Genomic DNA, 16300 nt, shown 5'->3' with positions numbered 1-16300 from the left:
CACTGCACTCTCTATGGCTATCAGGACTATGCCTTACTACTAGAAACACACTCCTGATGCAACAGATAGCTGGAGCTCAGGCTGAGGCAATAAGAAAGCTGCCAATGCAACCAGTGAGATAGAAGCTCGGCACAGCATGTGGAAATGGGCTACTGCAACGTTCAAAATGAGAAGAAGAGTGAGAAAGATGGGGAGCAGGGGGAGGGAGAGAGAGAGGGAGAAAGAGGGAAAAGGCAGTGTGCCTGTCACAATAAACTGCTTTCAATGACAAAGCAACACTGGCCGGCTTCCAGCACTGCACCAGACACACGCGTCTCTATGCATGCGTATGCGTGTGCATCGTTTGCGTTGCAGAATCCAATGCTGACATCAAAGTACAGCCCCTGTTTCTAATTATGTTACATTTAGCCCCCGTGATAACAAAAAGCCTAATGTAGGATGTAAATGCAGAGTCATGTGCTCTCATTTAGTCACTGGATCTCTGGAGGGAGCTGCGTCTGTGATGTGTTAGGGCTGTGTCTTTGTGTTGTGCTTGTTGCCTCCGGGTGCCTTAAGTCCCTCACACTGTACTGTACTGTTTTAAATGCAAACACAGTCATCTTCTTTTCTGTTGAGTCAAACCTGTACCCAACCGCTGCATCTGTCAAGGCTTTAAAAAAAATCAACAATACATACACTAGAGTAGCTAAGGGTGAGGGTTGTACACAAACACACGTTCAGAGACCTACCCTGGCAACAAAAGTGTGACCGCCACTTGAATCCTAACAACCTCCTCTCTCTCTAATGGGTCTCCAAGGAAGTTTGAAGGAGCGTGTATCTATTCTTAACTCAACAACAAATGGTACAAACACAAACACACACACACACAAATGAATTCAAACATGTCAAATGAGGTAGAAAAAAAAAAAAAGAGTGTGAAGAATGAGAAATGATACACGGTTCCGATCTCACAATGCTTACAACCAAACGCTAAAAAAAAAAGCGTGCTTCCTTCCTGGCCGAGAGTGCAAGTAGTGGTTTATGTGTATTTGTCTGAACACGTGAGAATTTCCTTCATTCATTGAGCGAGAGTTTCCTGCCTGCGCTCAATGTCACGTACACACAAAGCACAAATAAAAGAGAAACAGCGACAAAGAAGCCCTAATAGGTGATAATAAACCTAATAAACTTGAAAGGACTTCTTTCCGGTACACCATCATGAATTAGAGCTTAATCAACTATAACATTATACACAACATCAGTAACAGAGGGACCTTTTATGCAAACCACACAATAATAATACCATTACTACTGCAGCCAAACAAGTAAAGCCTGCCAAATTACAAGTTACGACCCAAGGGTTACAAGCACTCCACTTCTCTGCTAAGCAGTCAGAAAACAGCAGGTGCAGAAATATGGCTGTCCAAGAAAGAGTGCAAGAAAGAGAAGGCGCTCTTCATACGGTACAATGGCTAAAAAAGACATGCGACGGAGAGGGAGAGGAAGGGTGTCCGTTACTGTGGAAACTGACCTCTTTATTGCTGACTCTGCTGTCACATCCTTTAAACCCACCTGGAAAAGACAAGCCAAACACTCATACACAGAAGCCCAGGTCCTGAGTGATTCAGTAGGAACAATAACAACACCAGCTTCCAAATAAAGCGCTCCAATCAGCTAAATCCAGGGTGACAGAGTGACAGACAACAGAGGATAACCTCTAGATGAGCTCCACTGTAGCTGACCCATCTGCAGCGAGACAATAGACCCCAGGGTGAACACTCTGGCTGCCTTTACCTTGTCTGTCCTCGGAGGAAGCCCCTCCGTTTTAGGCAGCATATCCCTAAAAGGTATTGGTGGCCATCTTGCTTTGCCTTCCTTCAGCCTCAAAAGAAAACGCTGGCTACAGTAGCCGTGCGCAGGGCAAGCTCCTGGGTGTCATGACTAGGGCGACTGTGAGCCGCTGTAGCAAAGTGCTGCTACAGCAGACGTGCACACACACTCACCGCACGCACACACATAAAGACGCACACACAGACGCACACACATACGGGATGCCTTTTGCAGACGCAGACAGAGGCTCATCAGCCAATGGCGTGAGGACCTTAACGGCTTGTAAATTATCTTCCATGCCTAGACTCTCCTAAACAAAGGATCCCCTATGTGGGCTTTTTACTCCAGCCCTACACACATGGATTGGGGGCAAGCTGTGGAACGGATACTGCACACATGCTGGATCTGGATCACAGAAAAACAACTCCATTGCTGCTGAGATATTAACCCCTGAAGCACGTCACGTCCTTTCGGGGCCTTTCATTGAATACTTTGCCTCATTGATTAGTCTATTAATTGATTATAGAATAACTTATATGGAAAATTTACAAAAATCTACCACTGATACAAATTTGGTGGATTAATGAGGAGGATAAACGGATTAATTGCTTTAGTCCCAACTCCCATTTTATCAAATACATCTTTTTCTTTCTGTATAGTAATTTAATTAGCATATTTTTTTGGTTTTAGACTGTTGTTTGGATGAAACAAACTATTTTAAAACTTCAATTTGAGCTCTGGGAAACCTTTTAAACAAATGCAAACAGTGGCAGCACCTCTAATTGCCACATGATCTAAAAACATTGTGGAGGAACAGGAAAGAGGATGTTCACAACATCCATACTGTTCCTTTTCTCACCGTCTCAAACAACCCTTCCTCTCCCTGTCATCCACCCCCCCGACAGCCTTTCTCTCTTTCTGAACAGTTCCCTGAGGAAATGTTGTGGTTGGAGAAAAAAAAAAAAAAACAAGGAGACAGAACGCAAAAGACAAAGACAGAAAAATGTTATGAGAGAGAAAAGAACTCCCCCTTTTTTTAGAGCCAAGACGCTGAGGTCACGCCAGGACACGGAAACACGAAGGCAGCCCGAGCCAGTGCCTGTCTGTAACACTCTAGTAACCAACCTCAGCTGTGTGTTTGAGTGTGGAAGCAGCGAGCGTGCAGCTTAATCCAGACACAACAATAAAAAACTATATCAGCATAGTGTCCAGCAATATGTCTGTAAATATCAGGATGAATAAAATAAGTGCAAAAGCAAATAACTCTTAACAGCGGCGAGCCGTGTCACAACAGGAATCCATAAACATGTTACACCCAATAGACCTGGATTATAGCCAATGCAGCACACGATCAAATGTGAGTCAATGAAGTATACACTAATAGTGTGACAACATCAGCACATCACATTTCATTTTAATATTAATATTTCACTTAAATAATTATTAAATTAATTAATGTATACTAAAGACTTGGATTCTTAGTCCCATGGTTGAGGGGCTGTTTTCTTTATCATACTATACAGTCAGCACAGCAGTCAGTTAGTCAGTTAGATGCTTATAACTTATCATAGTCAAACTCCTGCAGGTTGTGGCTTCATGCTTATGCAGTCTCATGAAAAAACAGTTTGAAAATGAGTACTTGGGAGCAAGGCAGGACAGTTGCAGTAGGCGTCTTTAAGAATAGTTTTTCTCTCATTAATTCAATTTATTTAGCAGAATGGATAACTTCAAACAAACATCCTTTAAGTTGGTGTCATTTAGTAATTTCTTGCACATCTGTGATTACACGATTAGCACGATTTATAAAAAAGTATTATTTAACATAACCCCCCCCCCAAACAGTAATAATCACACGTTTCCTGACACGCTGTAAAAAAACACAGATGTAGACTAAACACATGTAATATACACAAGGCATGTGTGTGGTGTGTTGGAGCAAACTTCACTCCCACAAAATATTTCACAAAGACTGTCAGTAACTGAACACCTCAGTCCACATTACAACAACATCTTCTCAGCTATTTTAATCACAATGTGGATTAGTGTCTGCAGATTTAGTATTCATATTGCTTACCCACATGGACACGGTAGCTTTTTTTATGTTTTACCATTAATAAACTAACTATTTTCAGATGGAATGTGGCTGTTACGGCGCTGAAGCTCTTCTCTGGATGGGAATGTTACAAGCAGACTGACAGGTTTCAACAGACGAGACAGTTAAACAGGTTACACCAATCTAAACAACAAAACAAACCTGTTAGACACACACCTACCAACTGCTACAATTTAACTATCAAATGACATGTGCTGCTTGAAACCCTTATGTATACAATATATATATATATATTTCCCCCTTGGCTGTAACATTAGTTTAAACAGCTCAACTCTTATTGGCAGTTTAACCTTTGAATGTCTAGTATCAAGCCAGGTAAAGTCCACAATTTTAAATAATCTTTATGACAATATAATTCATAAAAACTCACACTACAGTACATCTCTTAAAAAATATGGTATTTAAAATGATGCATGAGCTGCGTTGTTTGTATCGTGCTTCTCCGTCTACAAAACAGTCAGCCTGTAGCCACTCCACTCCTTTATCCGAAAATACTCCACAACTACTAACGATATTCCACCGCACCCTTCATTTTCAGCTCTAAGTGTCCCATATGTTTTTCCCTTTAACGAGCTGCCCAGCGCTCGTTAGGAACAAGTAGTCTGGACATTAATCACCCTAAGCTGCAGTGCATGGGCATGAAAGTGAGGTAAAGAAAGTCACTCTGCACCATAGTCGTAAACTGTCTCTGACACATCTGGAGGCTGACCCACTGGAGTCCGGCCCAGCGATGGAGCAGTGCCAAATGCAGTTGTTGCCAATAGTTGTCATTACTGCCATTACCGCCGACGCTAATGTAAACTCGTCTCTCATTTGCATGGAAAAGCTACATGGGAGGGGAGTGAGCAGTAACAATCATGGGAAAATGGGAAAACATAACTCCAAGCTTGGACCTGTCCCCATGCTGCACATCCAGTCCACTCAAACACAACCTCTCACACAATCACACAGATTCGAACACCGCAGGTCAAAAAGACCAGCGCATACAAATGTTTAGAGACTAAGAATGAGCAGTACTAATCTATATGCAAACACCCACATTAGCATGTGGATCCTGAGGAGCCAGACGAAAGCGCTATGAAAGGTGATTTTCTTTGAAGAGAACCTTGAAAACATAAAGTCTGTTACCTGTGAGGAGGCAGCAGTATGGTTTATATTCAGCAGACCCAAGGGGCTGCTCACATATCACACTTCTCACTTTACCAAAAGAACATCTGTGGACTTTGACCAAATGCCTTCAAAAGAGCTCTCTTCCTCCTCTTCACGCACACACAAATACAGATGCACGTTTGTAGCTTTCACACTTCCTGTACGGATAGTCTGTAACACACGGGTGAGGCTATTTTAAGGACACAGCGGATTCACATTCAAAATTCCATTTCAGTGAGTTACGTAACATACTACAATCCCTCTGTTTAGAGGAAATGTGAACCATTCAACACCACACCCTAAACCCACATGAACTCAATTTAAGGATTGACAGTAGTTGGTCAGTATGAAGGGATAGCACGTCACTCCAGCTCTTACCAGAGGAGGGATGAACTGCTTTGTCTGCTCCTGTTATTTATCTATGCGTCTGTACCTGCTGATTTTGGTCAGCAGATATACGACAAACATCTGTACAAACACACAGTGATGTCTCACTATTATCTTAGCTCTGGAGAGTTGGGCTTAAGAGCTGCTGTGGCTAGATATGTAACTAAGTGTTTCACCTTGGGAAGGATAGAAGAGAAAGGTGAGCAGGTCCCTCGGTTTATGTAAACACATGCACACTTACCCAAATACACACACAGACACTATGCAGGCAGAACAGCATGGGGCCCTCAGATCCCTTCACAATGAGGCTTATTTAAGTTTGTGCTAGTAAAACATGCCGAGTAGGCATGTTGGTAATATGACTGCACGTGTGTATGCATGCATTTGCACACACACACACACACACAAATATGCGTAGAGACAGATGCGAACCACAGTGGTGCATTAAAGACTGACTACACATACTGTACAGGTATAGTAGTAGTAGTAGCATCAGGCGGAGGATAATGAATGATACTCGAGGCAAAACAAGCAGAGGAATTCATTACAAGTCGGTGGATGGCTCATCAGCACATGAGCATTTTTATCCTCCTTAGGTGCATAAACTATATTCTAACTTAGGCAGGTCAGGTTGATGCATGAATAAGCTCTGGTTGCTTCAGAAGGAGGCCATTGTGTGCCCTTGGTAGGATTTGAGTGGCATTTCTTTTGGGGGGCAAAGTAAGGATTTCTTTTCACCCAGAGAAACCAAGTGGCACGACTTCAAAGCTTATTCAGGGACTTAGAGCCTTACAACAGTCAGGACACAGCTCATACTCACAGATGCAAAGATCCTAAGAGGGCTCAGGAGTGGAGCATTAGTGGTATCAAACGATTATCTTGCTGAATTATAACTATTATCGATACCAAAAAACGTACAAGGTGCCAAGTGTTTGACTTGTTGTTGATGAAGAAACAGAACTGCAAATGACTGACAGGTGATAGTGCATTAACTTAAACAGATAGCATCTGTGTAGAGATCATTAAATCACTGTCTCTGGTTGGATATTAGCCTCCAGCCTGGTACAGCCTGGGCCATACATCTGTTCTGATGTATAGTCAGCCAATAAATGAGCCCCAAATCAAATAAAACAGACATTTCCCCTCGTCCATAGAGCCTTTTTCTGGGCCACTACCCAAGCCCTACAGCTATTACAGATAACTACCTCACTGGGTTGTTTTAAATTTAATTGGCTTGGACCAGGTTAACAGAAAATCCAAAGCTGCCCTAATCAGAGGCAAGCTCGTGTAATAAACTGTGTGTCTGTGCTGAGGAGAAGTCAGAGGAACGAGGGTGGGCTAAAACACAACGCACTTTGCTTGGTCATAATGACTTGGCTCTTTCAGTGTCTCTGACATTTCATAAACCTTCCCCGCTACCTCGCCTCCCTTCTGTCCCACACGTTTACATAATGAAGAGAGAGAGAGAAAAAAAAAAGAAAGTGTGTGTGAGTGTGAGTGTGGATGTGCGTCTGTCCTTCAGCTCACTGCCAGAGTGCCCACATGCATATGTGGGAGCACCTGTAGTCATTTCTGTGAAAGGAGATGATTTCTTTTTCAATGACGGAATATCGAGTGACAGCTCAGAAAAACAGTTTCTGCTATATTCACTACAAATCATGTCTTTACACTACAGCTGAAAAATTTACGGCAACAGGTTAGGTTTTTCCAGGCAGCCGGTTGTTCCATTACAGACCTCATTACAGTTTAGAAAATCGACTTAAAGCACCACAGAGAACATAATGTCTATGTATCTTTGATAACTGTAGGTGTTATTACCACGTGGTAGTGTAACCAGTGTAGACTCAAATCACTTGTAATTGCATGTTTTCATCCTCTTATGAGTTGTGGTTTGACAACTTTTATGATCAGTGAACAAAATGATGTCTACCTACATGAAAGGCTTGAAAGGAAAAATGTTTAATGTGTTTGTGCAGTTTACCAGACTTGACAAGTGGCAGGGGTAGTAATGTCTTAGTAAGTAGTAAGTATTTTTGGTTAGTTTTGACTGCCAACATATTATTACAACAAAATATTTAATATTTAGATGCACGCACTAGTGACTTAATTTAAGTGTTGCTACAATTTTTGTCATTCTTCTGCTATTCAGATGTTTTAATTCTAATTCACTGCATCCTGTATAGATCAGTAGGACAGTTTTTCTTTTGTTCCAGTCAGTTTGAGAAGCTTTAAAATATTTTTAAGTCACTAAATTTCCAGTAAGTTGCATAAGATAAAGGTGCATGATGGTGCAACTGTGTTACAAATGTAGAAATACCGCATGAAGAGTATCTTAAAACAGAATATCCCTCATGACATTTTCATTCCAATGATAAAAAGAAGCTTGTAATCACAAAGCAATATTGCGTTGCTGGTACGAGTATATTCGCAATAAAAACAAGTGCTGTTGTGTCACTGGTTGATTTACAGAGATAATGTTGGTGATGTTGCCATGATTAAGGTGTTCATCCCTTGTAGACACCTCTAGCCTACTGCTGACCCACTATGAGCAGACAACCTGCGTAGTTTAACCTAATTACCTGGATGTAGGTTACCGAGTTCAAAGCTTTAAAGCCCATTCTAATGTGTGTCTACTGGTTATCTCCACTAATCCTCATTATGACCCTGAGAATACTCCAAGAGACAACCGTGGCAGGTCAAAGGTCAGCACCAGACAAAGACATTGCCATGGCAACGGCGCTGAAGACCTACTGCTGTGTGTGTGTGTGTGTGTGTGTGTGTGTGTGAGAGAGAGAGGGGGGGAAGGAAGAGGAGTTCAGACCTGACAGGAGCATCTGTTCGGACAAATCACTTTATATTAATATGGTTTTATTTGAGAACAATGGGGGTGTTTTGCTGCATGATGGCCTACAAGTGCAAGCTGTAAAAAATCTCCCTTGCAAACCCACATACATATATACACATATAGGCATGGACACCCCACATGACACAAAAATATACACATCATTCATATGCACACAGACGCATCAAGCTTTGAATATCTTCTACAAAACAAACGGTCACCGCTGGGTGCTGCAGGCTGCCTGTCCTCTCTGCCAGAGTGCTTTCTGAGGGAACAGCAAGTGTTCATGATACAAGTGTTATCTCAGCTGGGCAACTCCTCTGGCAAATGCATTGCAGCAGAAAAAGGAAGCAGTGGAAGAAGTGCGGGAGATAAATTAGTTTTGAGGAAGAGCTGGGGCTGAGCTGGCTAGCTGACTGAATGTATGCAGACTACTGTTTGTAAGTATAATGTCCACCTGCAGCTGTATTGTACTGAAATGAATGTTTCCTTTTGCTATGTAATTATGGTGCACCTCAAACTTACCCAAAGTGTACCTCACCAGGTGCATAGTCTTGATAAATACAGTGACAGATGGAGAAACTAGCACTCATAGATAACAGTACTGTCCGTGAGTGCAGTGAGTCTTTAACTGTTATGCAAAAACATGTTTAAGTTGAAGTTATCACCTTCATCAAATGCAGATAAGTGGAGATTAATTCACAAGCAAATGAGGGAATATAATATATAATATCTTCATATTCATCCAGGAACATAGATATGGGAAAATCAAGGAGTATTTAAGAGCTATTGTAAGTTTAACTGGACTGCCAGCACTGACTGACTGACTGAAGGGCAACTGTTTACACAGTGGAACTTCCTGTTTGTTCGTGGTAATGATGGTTGGTATAAAGTATGCCATGCTGTATATCGTTGTACATTTTTGCTGAGATGTGAATGATAGAAACATTACCTATTAGTGCTGACATGTCCATTGTCAGTTTATAAAGAGGTGAGTCAGTTATGCAAGCCTACAGCTCTAAACATGTCAGGACTGTTTCAGTCAAATTCACCCTACAGATACAGGAGCTTTGCACTCTGTGAACTGTAGTATTTTGGTTCTGGCGTGTATGTATTTGTGCATGTGTGTGTGTGTGTGTGTGTGTGCTCAAGGCCAGATCTCAGCATTGCCTTCACTACCCAAATTCAAGGCGAGGCCACGAGGGGGCCATCAAGCCTGAGTGAAACCAGACATTTTTAAAAAGAAAAGCTGCACTCTCTCTCTCTCTCTTTCTTACAAACACACAATCCATAGAAGCTCACAGGGTTCATTCCTTTATGCTGTCTTCACACAGATACACTGTTTTTGTTTCCTGTGTTGTGTTAAGTGTGTGTTTTTGTTACATAAAACCAAACCAAATCACACCAACCATAGAGGCTAACTATGACAAAACCAGGAAGAGGAGACACATGCCACTACATGAGCCTCTCACAATCTCATGGAGTTAGAAACATTTGTTGAAAGGGTGTGTGAGCTTGATCGGCAAGACTGGCCAGTGATTATGTCAACGTATTACTCACACTACAAGTGCACAAAAAAAAATACACCCACATACACTCACAGTGTGGTTTTTGTGTTATTGTTTTTTGAGTTAGAATGACTGTGAGTTAAAACTGCTACAGCTCATCATGATGGTAAATGACAGTGTTACCTTGCAGCACCTGTACAGGTTCCACCCTTCAGTCATACATAACCAAACAAAAACCTGTTCTAAATCCATAAACAGCTATTTCTATGTACGCTATACGTATGCGATGTCAGTGGGGCAACAACAACTAGCACCATTGCTTGAATGAAAGTGGACGTGCACTTCTATCAGTTTACAATCAATGTCACTCTGTCTTCTGAGCTCTCATGCATAGTGTTGTCAATACTTTTTGATACCACATGTTGATACAATCTCTGTTAATTACACATTCGATAGTATTGAAAGTCTATTATCTGTAATCACTTATCCTCATCAGGGTCACGGTGTGGCTGGAGCCTATCCCAGCTGACTTAGTTCGAGAGGCGGGGTACACTCTGGACAAGTTGCCAGTTCATCACAGGGCACGAGACAAACAACCATTCACACTCACAAGTATGGGCAATTTAGAATCACCAATTAACCTATTAAGTGTCTTTAGACTGTGGGAGGAAGCCAGAGTACCCGGTGGTAATCACAGACACAAGGAGAACATGCATACAGAAAGACCCCAGGCGAGGTCCAAACCAGGAACCTTCTTGCTGTGAGGTGACAGTGCTAACCACTGCATCGCCATGAGTATCTAAAGTATCAAAGTTATTTTTAAAAATGCGGTCGAATAACTTGTGGTCTATCTCCACCTCGCTCTCCTACTCCTGACAATCACACATGTTTTGCTGGAGAGACACAGACAGAGAAATGAGTGAGGGATTTACTAGAAATATGTTAATGTTTTTTAAAATAAAATATAAAACCAACCCACGTTCCACTGTCATACTGTGGGAAACACAACATGTTTGTCCTCAGCATGTGTTCATCCTAGGACTTTTTTTGTCTTGTTGCTGTGGTATCAATGTAAAGTCAAAATCCAGAAACCACATACACAGTAAATGTGTATTCAATCTAATCCACGCACGCTCACACAAACACTGACCCACATTTCAGGATATTCCAAATTGCATGTTTGTAAATCCCTTACAGTATGCTAAGAAATAGTTCACACAGGTCGTCACTACTAATACTGCAGGTGTTATATAATCAGCCCTAATCTGCTACTGCCACTGCTATGACTGAAGACTCTGATTGCAAGCTTGCATACACTAGACCACATGGACCAACAGTTGTTGAACACAGAGCCCTCCCCCAGCCACATGGACACCACTGAACTTTGTACATGGTTATATAGATCTAGTAGCCAGCTGCTGTGAGGAACTCTTAAATATCCACCAACCAAAATTATTGGAAATATGTATAGCCTTCTGTGCCTGCATAAGTTTGTTACAGATCAAGCACCATAACCCCAAAAGCGTTGTGCAATTTCGCGTACATCTCATCTGAATAACTTTAATGCAGCTTCTGTGAGCAAAACAATTTAACTATGAATTAGTTTTGGACAGAATAATTCAAAACAAGCTAACAACAACTAACTAGCAAACAGTCGAGAGCCTTACTTCACATGCTGCATACACAGAGCACCATTATAACTGATGAACGTAAAGGCCATCATTCAGTAAACTATTAGCTCAGTTTGGGGTCGTTAGGTTACTAGGTGATGGAGTCAGTGTCTAATTTTGTCTGCCTGCCACATGCTGATGGTCAGGTAACACATAGTAAGTTTGTTAGAGCTTGTTTGCTGAAAAGTGGTTGATAAGAGAGGTGTGACTTAACCATAAACCAAACAATGAAGATCATTAAAAGCTTGGAAGACGTGTAGACTTCCCTTCAGAGTAATGCCTTAAATAAGCTTTAATTAAGATTGGCGTACATAAACACAAAGGAAACAATGCAAACAGACACTTATAAATCAGAAACATGTTGTGAATACAATGTTCAGACCATTTAAGTTCCTTATTTACACATTTAGCAGTTACAGAGCAATATTATCATTAATTTGGAGTCATGTTTCTGTCTCCCTGGTGACTGTTAATCCAATATTCACTAATTTTTAGCTTTGTATTTGGTCTCTACCAACTCCTGAGGGATATATATGTCTCTTTTACTGCTAAATGCTACACTATGATCACCAACTAGTCGCTAACTGCATCTGTCAAAGGGAGCTGCAGATTCAGCAGATCATTCTCGCAAAGTTCATACCTATGAGTGACCGGTCACAGAAATATTTATTATAGCCCCTTTAAAATTGACTGGTCTTGGGTGTTCATTGCGTTACTTTTCCTAAACTATGCTTTCACAATGCCATTCAGTGCCACTGTGCACAAACATCCAGCTCAAATTGGCTTTAATTACATACCCATACTCATCCACACACAGGCATACACACAGTCGCCATGAGCAGCCCATAAAATAGCTTATTCTCCTGCTTGCACGATGGATGGCACACACACACACCAAACACATACTCACAAGCACATGCTGAGCTCCTCATGTGACAGCACCTTCCTCTCTACCACGGGGCATCATCAACGACTAACTTGCGTATGCCTTTTCACACCTGATATCTCTGTTCTCTACACACACACATACACACACTTCTCCTTTTATAACTCAACATAACACTTAACAGGAAGACAACACGAAGTTAGCGCACGGAATCCGTTGAAGCCAACCGTAAAAAAAAAGGAAAGAAAAAAAAAGTGAATCGCAATGTGAAAGCGAAACCTTCAACTGTTTGGCTCATTCAACCTTCGATCATCGCTGCTACCAGTGGGCGGCTGGGAAACCTCGGACATCAAAAGAGATGCAGTCAGACAGTATTTACTGATCTTTTCTGAGGCGTTTACGTTTATCAGCTGTTTGTGGATCTTCGGTGGATTCCTACTCAAATCATTGTCTAAATTTACCTCCATGTGGGAATGAACTGAATACCTGACTGTGATAAAAAAAACCCACCAGTAATATGTTGCTATTAAATGTAATTAAAGTTCATGCAGTGTAATTTAAGCCTTACCTGTGCGGCAGAGAGAGTGAGTGGAGATGAAGGTCTTCTCCTCTTCAGTTCCACACACTTCCTCAGCTTACAGATCTGGTGGCCAGTCCTGCGGTTGAGGCAGCAACTACACTGGCCACAGCTGACCTTCCTCAGGCACGGCTCACACATCCCACACCTGCTCCGCTTTTTCCTCTCCTTCCTATGCGGTTTCCGAGCAGTCCAGGAGGGCAAGCAGGCTGCCTCTGTCCCCCAGGATCCAGGTAGGATAGAGGGGCTGGGTTCTCCATACCCTGCCTCTGATTCAGTGTCAAAAGAAAAAGAGGAGCGGGTGCTTTCTGAGCTGCAAGAAAAGGTGGAGCTACTGTCCAGATAAGGAGTCAAGATCTTTGGCACTGAGTCCGGCTCTGACACCGCTATCGCAACACTGCCCTCGCTGAGGTTTGATTCACACTCAGCTCTAAGGGCATCGGTGTTCAGCTGGGGAACTAGCGACAGTGACAGCGAAGATGACTCCTTCTGGTCGAGGCGCTCCAATGGCTCTCGATTGGATTCACTATCTTTGGTCTGTGTCTTTGCTGGTGTGCAAGCTTGTCTTTCTCCCTGAGGAGATGGAATCTCTGGGCTTAGCAGTAGGTGTGGTTCCCCCTGTGTTGAATCCCCCGAGCTCCTAGATTTGAGGGAGTCACTACGGATAATAACTGGTGTATTTCTTTTTACTAAGACAGTTTGCAACATCGGGGCAGTTTCAGCGACAGCTGAGGACCCTAGGAGTTGAGGTTTAGCACCATGAGTAGTAGGTTGCATGTCTGTCTTACCCTGGCTCAGAACATCTAGCTCAGGTGACTCTGAGGTGGAGGGGGCTTTGGTGGGATTTGAGGTAGCTGTGTTGGAGACAGGTAGCACACTTGCAGGTGACTCTAACTGTGCTGTCAGTCCATTTTTAGAGTGAGGTGGATTTGGAGGGTGAGGCGCTGGACTGCTGGGGTGGGAGTCAGCAAAGTTGATGGAAACATCATTCTCCTCCTTTTTCCCTCTGTCTCCTCCCTCACAGTTACCCACGATCATCTCCTCCATCTCTCCCGTTGTCTCATTTTGTCTCTCAACTGCTTTCTCTGCCTCTGAACTCTCTCCCCTCTCATGATTTAGCTTCTCCTTTCTCTCAGTAACAACTATCACTCGTTCTTCTGTCCTTTTCTCTTTCGAGTCCAACCTGTTACCTTCCTCTGGTTGGACAGTACACCCATCATCTTGCTTACCATCACCGGCAAGATGATCAAGCTTATTTCCAAGGACAAATGAAATGTCCTCCCCGTCGCTGCCACCCTGCACCCCCGCTGAGTCAATACTCGTTAGCGCAGAGGGTTCAGGGGGGTTATCTTTACTTCTGTCACTGCAGAGTTGTAGCTGTCCATCAACAACATCATCACACACAGGGGCCTCGATCACACACCTGATGTCACCTTCTTTGTTATGGCTGACAGTCGTTTTGTCTTGTTGGGTTGTAGTGCTGTCACAGCTGCCCTGCACACAGTCATCCAGTGTGTCATTACATGGTGGTGAATCCGCTTTAAGAGGGCTGCCCTCTTTAGCATTGTTGACTCCTAGACTTTTATCTTTGATGCTTTCAAACTCAGTTTTTAGAGAAACTGGAAAATTCTCTTCCAAATCACATGGATCCAGTTTCTCATCTTCCTCGTCAGGAGTTGTATCGTTGATGCTGGTGCTTGACGGCTGCTTTCTTGTGTTTGCCTGCTGTGATGCGGCTCCTCTCCTTGCGCTCCCTCTGCTGTTTTCCCCACCTTTGCAAGGTTTAGGAGGTTTAAAGGGAGTAACAGACACCTGTGTGCCCCGCAGGGACTTCCTTCGCCCTAGGGGGTCTGCCGGTATGCTCAGCCGTCTAAGCCTCACAGGTCCTGTTACATTTAGAGCATGGTTTACTGTGCCAGGAGACCTCCCAGTGCCCTGACCAGCAGACCCACTAACCCCTCTTCCACGGGGGCTTCGGCCTGACTGCGCCTGGCCCCTGGCTGTAACCTTTTTGGGTTCTGCGGGTGTTTTCTCTGTGGCTCTTCCTCTGGGTTTATTCGAGTTGTAGGTTTGCCTCTTGGCGCTGATGACTTTCTGGCTATTTTTCCTCTGAGCAGGTGTCTGTCTCCTGGTGGATTTGGTTGTAGCAGGCATGACTGAAGGTGTGGAGGCGAGGATTTCTGGCAGCCAGCATGGGAGCCAGTCGAATGTTTATCTTTTGCTTTTACACGGTTGTTGTTCCTTTTTTCTTTTTTTTTTAAAATCTTGTTGTTGAAATGTAAATTATGACGCTGTCCTTATTGTGTAGTTGCTGTGCATGATCTGTAAAAGAGGAAAAACACTTTTAAATGCATTTACAACAAACTATTAGCGCAGTAGAAACACTCAAAAACATCAGCTATGAAGAAAAATCTATATTGTTGTTCCCAACTTTTGTGTGTTGGACACTTTTGCCCCGCCTGAAATATCTACTCGGACGACTAAGTGCTCCAAGGTTGACGTCAAATTCCAATGCCCCTTTACATTATATAACATTTTTTTCCATAAAGATGTTATAAAATGAGAGGAAATAGAAAAACAAATACCATAGCTTCCTGTGTGGTTAAGGCGGCTTTAACAGTTTAAAGGGCAGGCGTGTTGAGGAGTGGGCTCTGGCCGGAGGTCGGATCCTGTTTTCGTCTTTCTGACTGGCGGAAGAGGGGGTTTATTACCGTGTAGAAAAAAAAAAAAAAACGCCTTCAACGTCCCTGTTTGTTATTATTCCTGCACTTGACCGCTGTCATTTAAAGCGCCGTGAAGAAGATATATGCTGTTTCGTAGCAGGAGAGGTTTTTTATTTCACACGTTTACGGCAGAAATGCTTTACATACCAGAGAGAGACAGTTGCACTGTCTGAACTGCTAATAATACTCCGCTCCAGCGAGACAGCGAGACCTTGTATTGGTTTCCCTCCTCGGCAAATATAGACTGCTGGCAAGTTCAATCCTCTCACGACGATGACACATGGACATGATACAAGCAGCGACATGAGCAAACACCGAGCGCAATAGTTGTTGTTGTTGTTTTTTTTTTTTTTTAAATAAATCATGCACCGTGTGGTTATTTGTTTTTTCACGGAGCACGACACCCGTTAAAAATGTAAATCCCTCTTATGTCAGTCCATTCAGGGAAGCCCCGCTCACTCTCCCTCCACCAGACGCCTCTGGCCAAAAACCTCGTCGTCGGCACTAGAGGGAGGAGCGGAGGAGAAAACCCGGAGCGGAGTTTACAGTCCAGCTGTCCAACTGTGTGCTTTAGTGACACGACAGACTAAATGATGATGATAATAATAATAATAATAATAATAATAATAATGATAA

At 42.9% G+C, this 16300-nt stretch overlaps 1 protein-coding gene across 6 annotated transcripts in view; it reads right to left on the bottom strand.

Annotated features, from left to right (window-relative positions):
* The window catches only part of tet1 (tet methylcytosine dioxygenase 1), a 28272-nt gene extending 12097 nt beyond the window's left edge, over positions 1-16175 (bottom strand). The window contains exons 1-2 of one of the 6 annotated variants that reach the window (XM_019275269.2): positions 15527-16175; positions 12933-15263 (exon numbers count right to left, since the gene is read on the bottom strand). In XM_019275269.2, coding sequence (XP_019130814.2) covers positions 12933-15095 — 2163 coding nt within the window. In that variant the 5' untranslated portion in view covers positions 15096-15263; positions 15527-16175. Of the gene's footprint in view, positions 1-1510; positions 1744-1773; positions 2108-12388; positions 12891-12932; positions 15264-15526 lie in introns of those variants that run through there. The other 5 variants (XM_010744849.3, XM_027277467.1, XM_027277468.1 and 2 more) reach the window with 5 other exon arrangements.
* Positions 16176-16300: the final 125 nt, after the last annotated feature.

The sequence above is a fragment of the Larimichthys crocea genome, chromosome III, assembly GCF_000972845.2.
Source record: "Larimichthys crocea isolate SSNF chromosome III, L_crocea_2.0, whole genome shotgun sequence".
In the NCBI taxonomy this organism is placed as follows: Eukaryota; Metazoa; Chordata; class Actinopteri; family Sciaenidae; genus Larimichthys; species Larimichthys crocea.
Note: the sequence above shows the minus strand (reverse complement) of the source record. Positions and strands in the feature narration are given on the sequence as shown.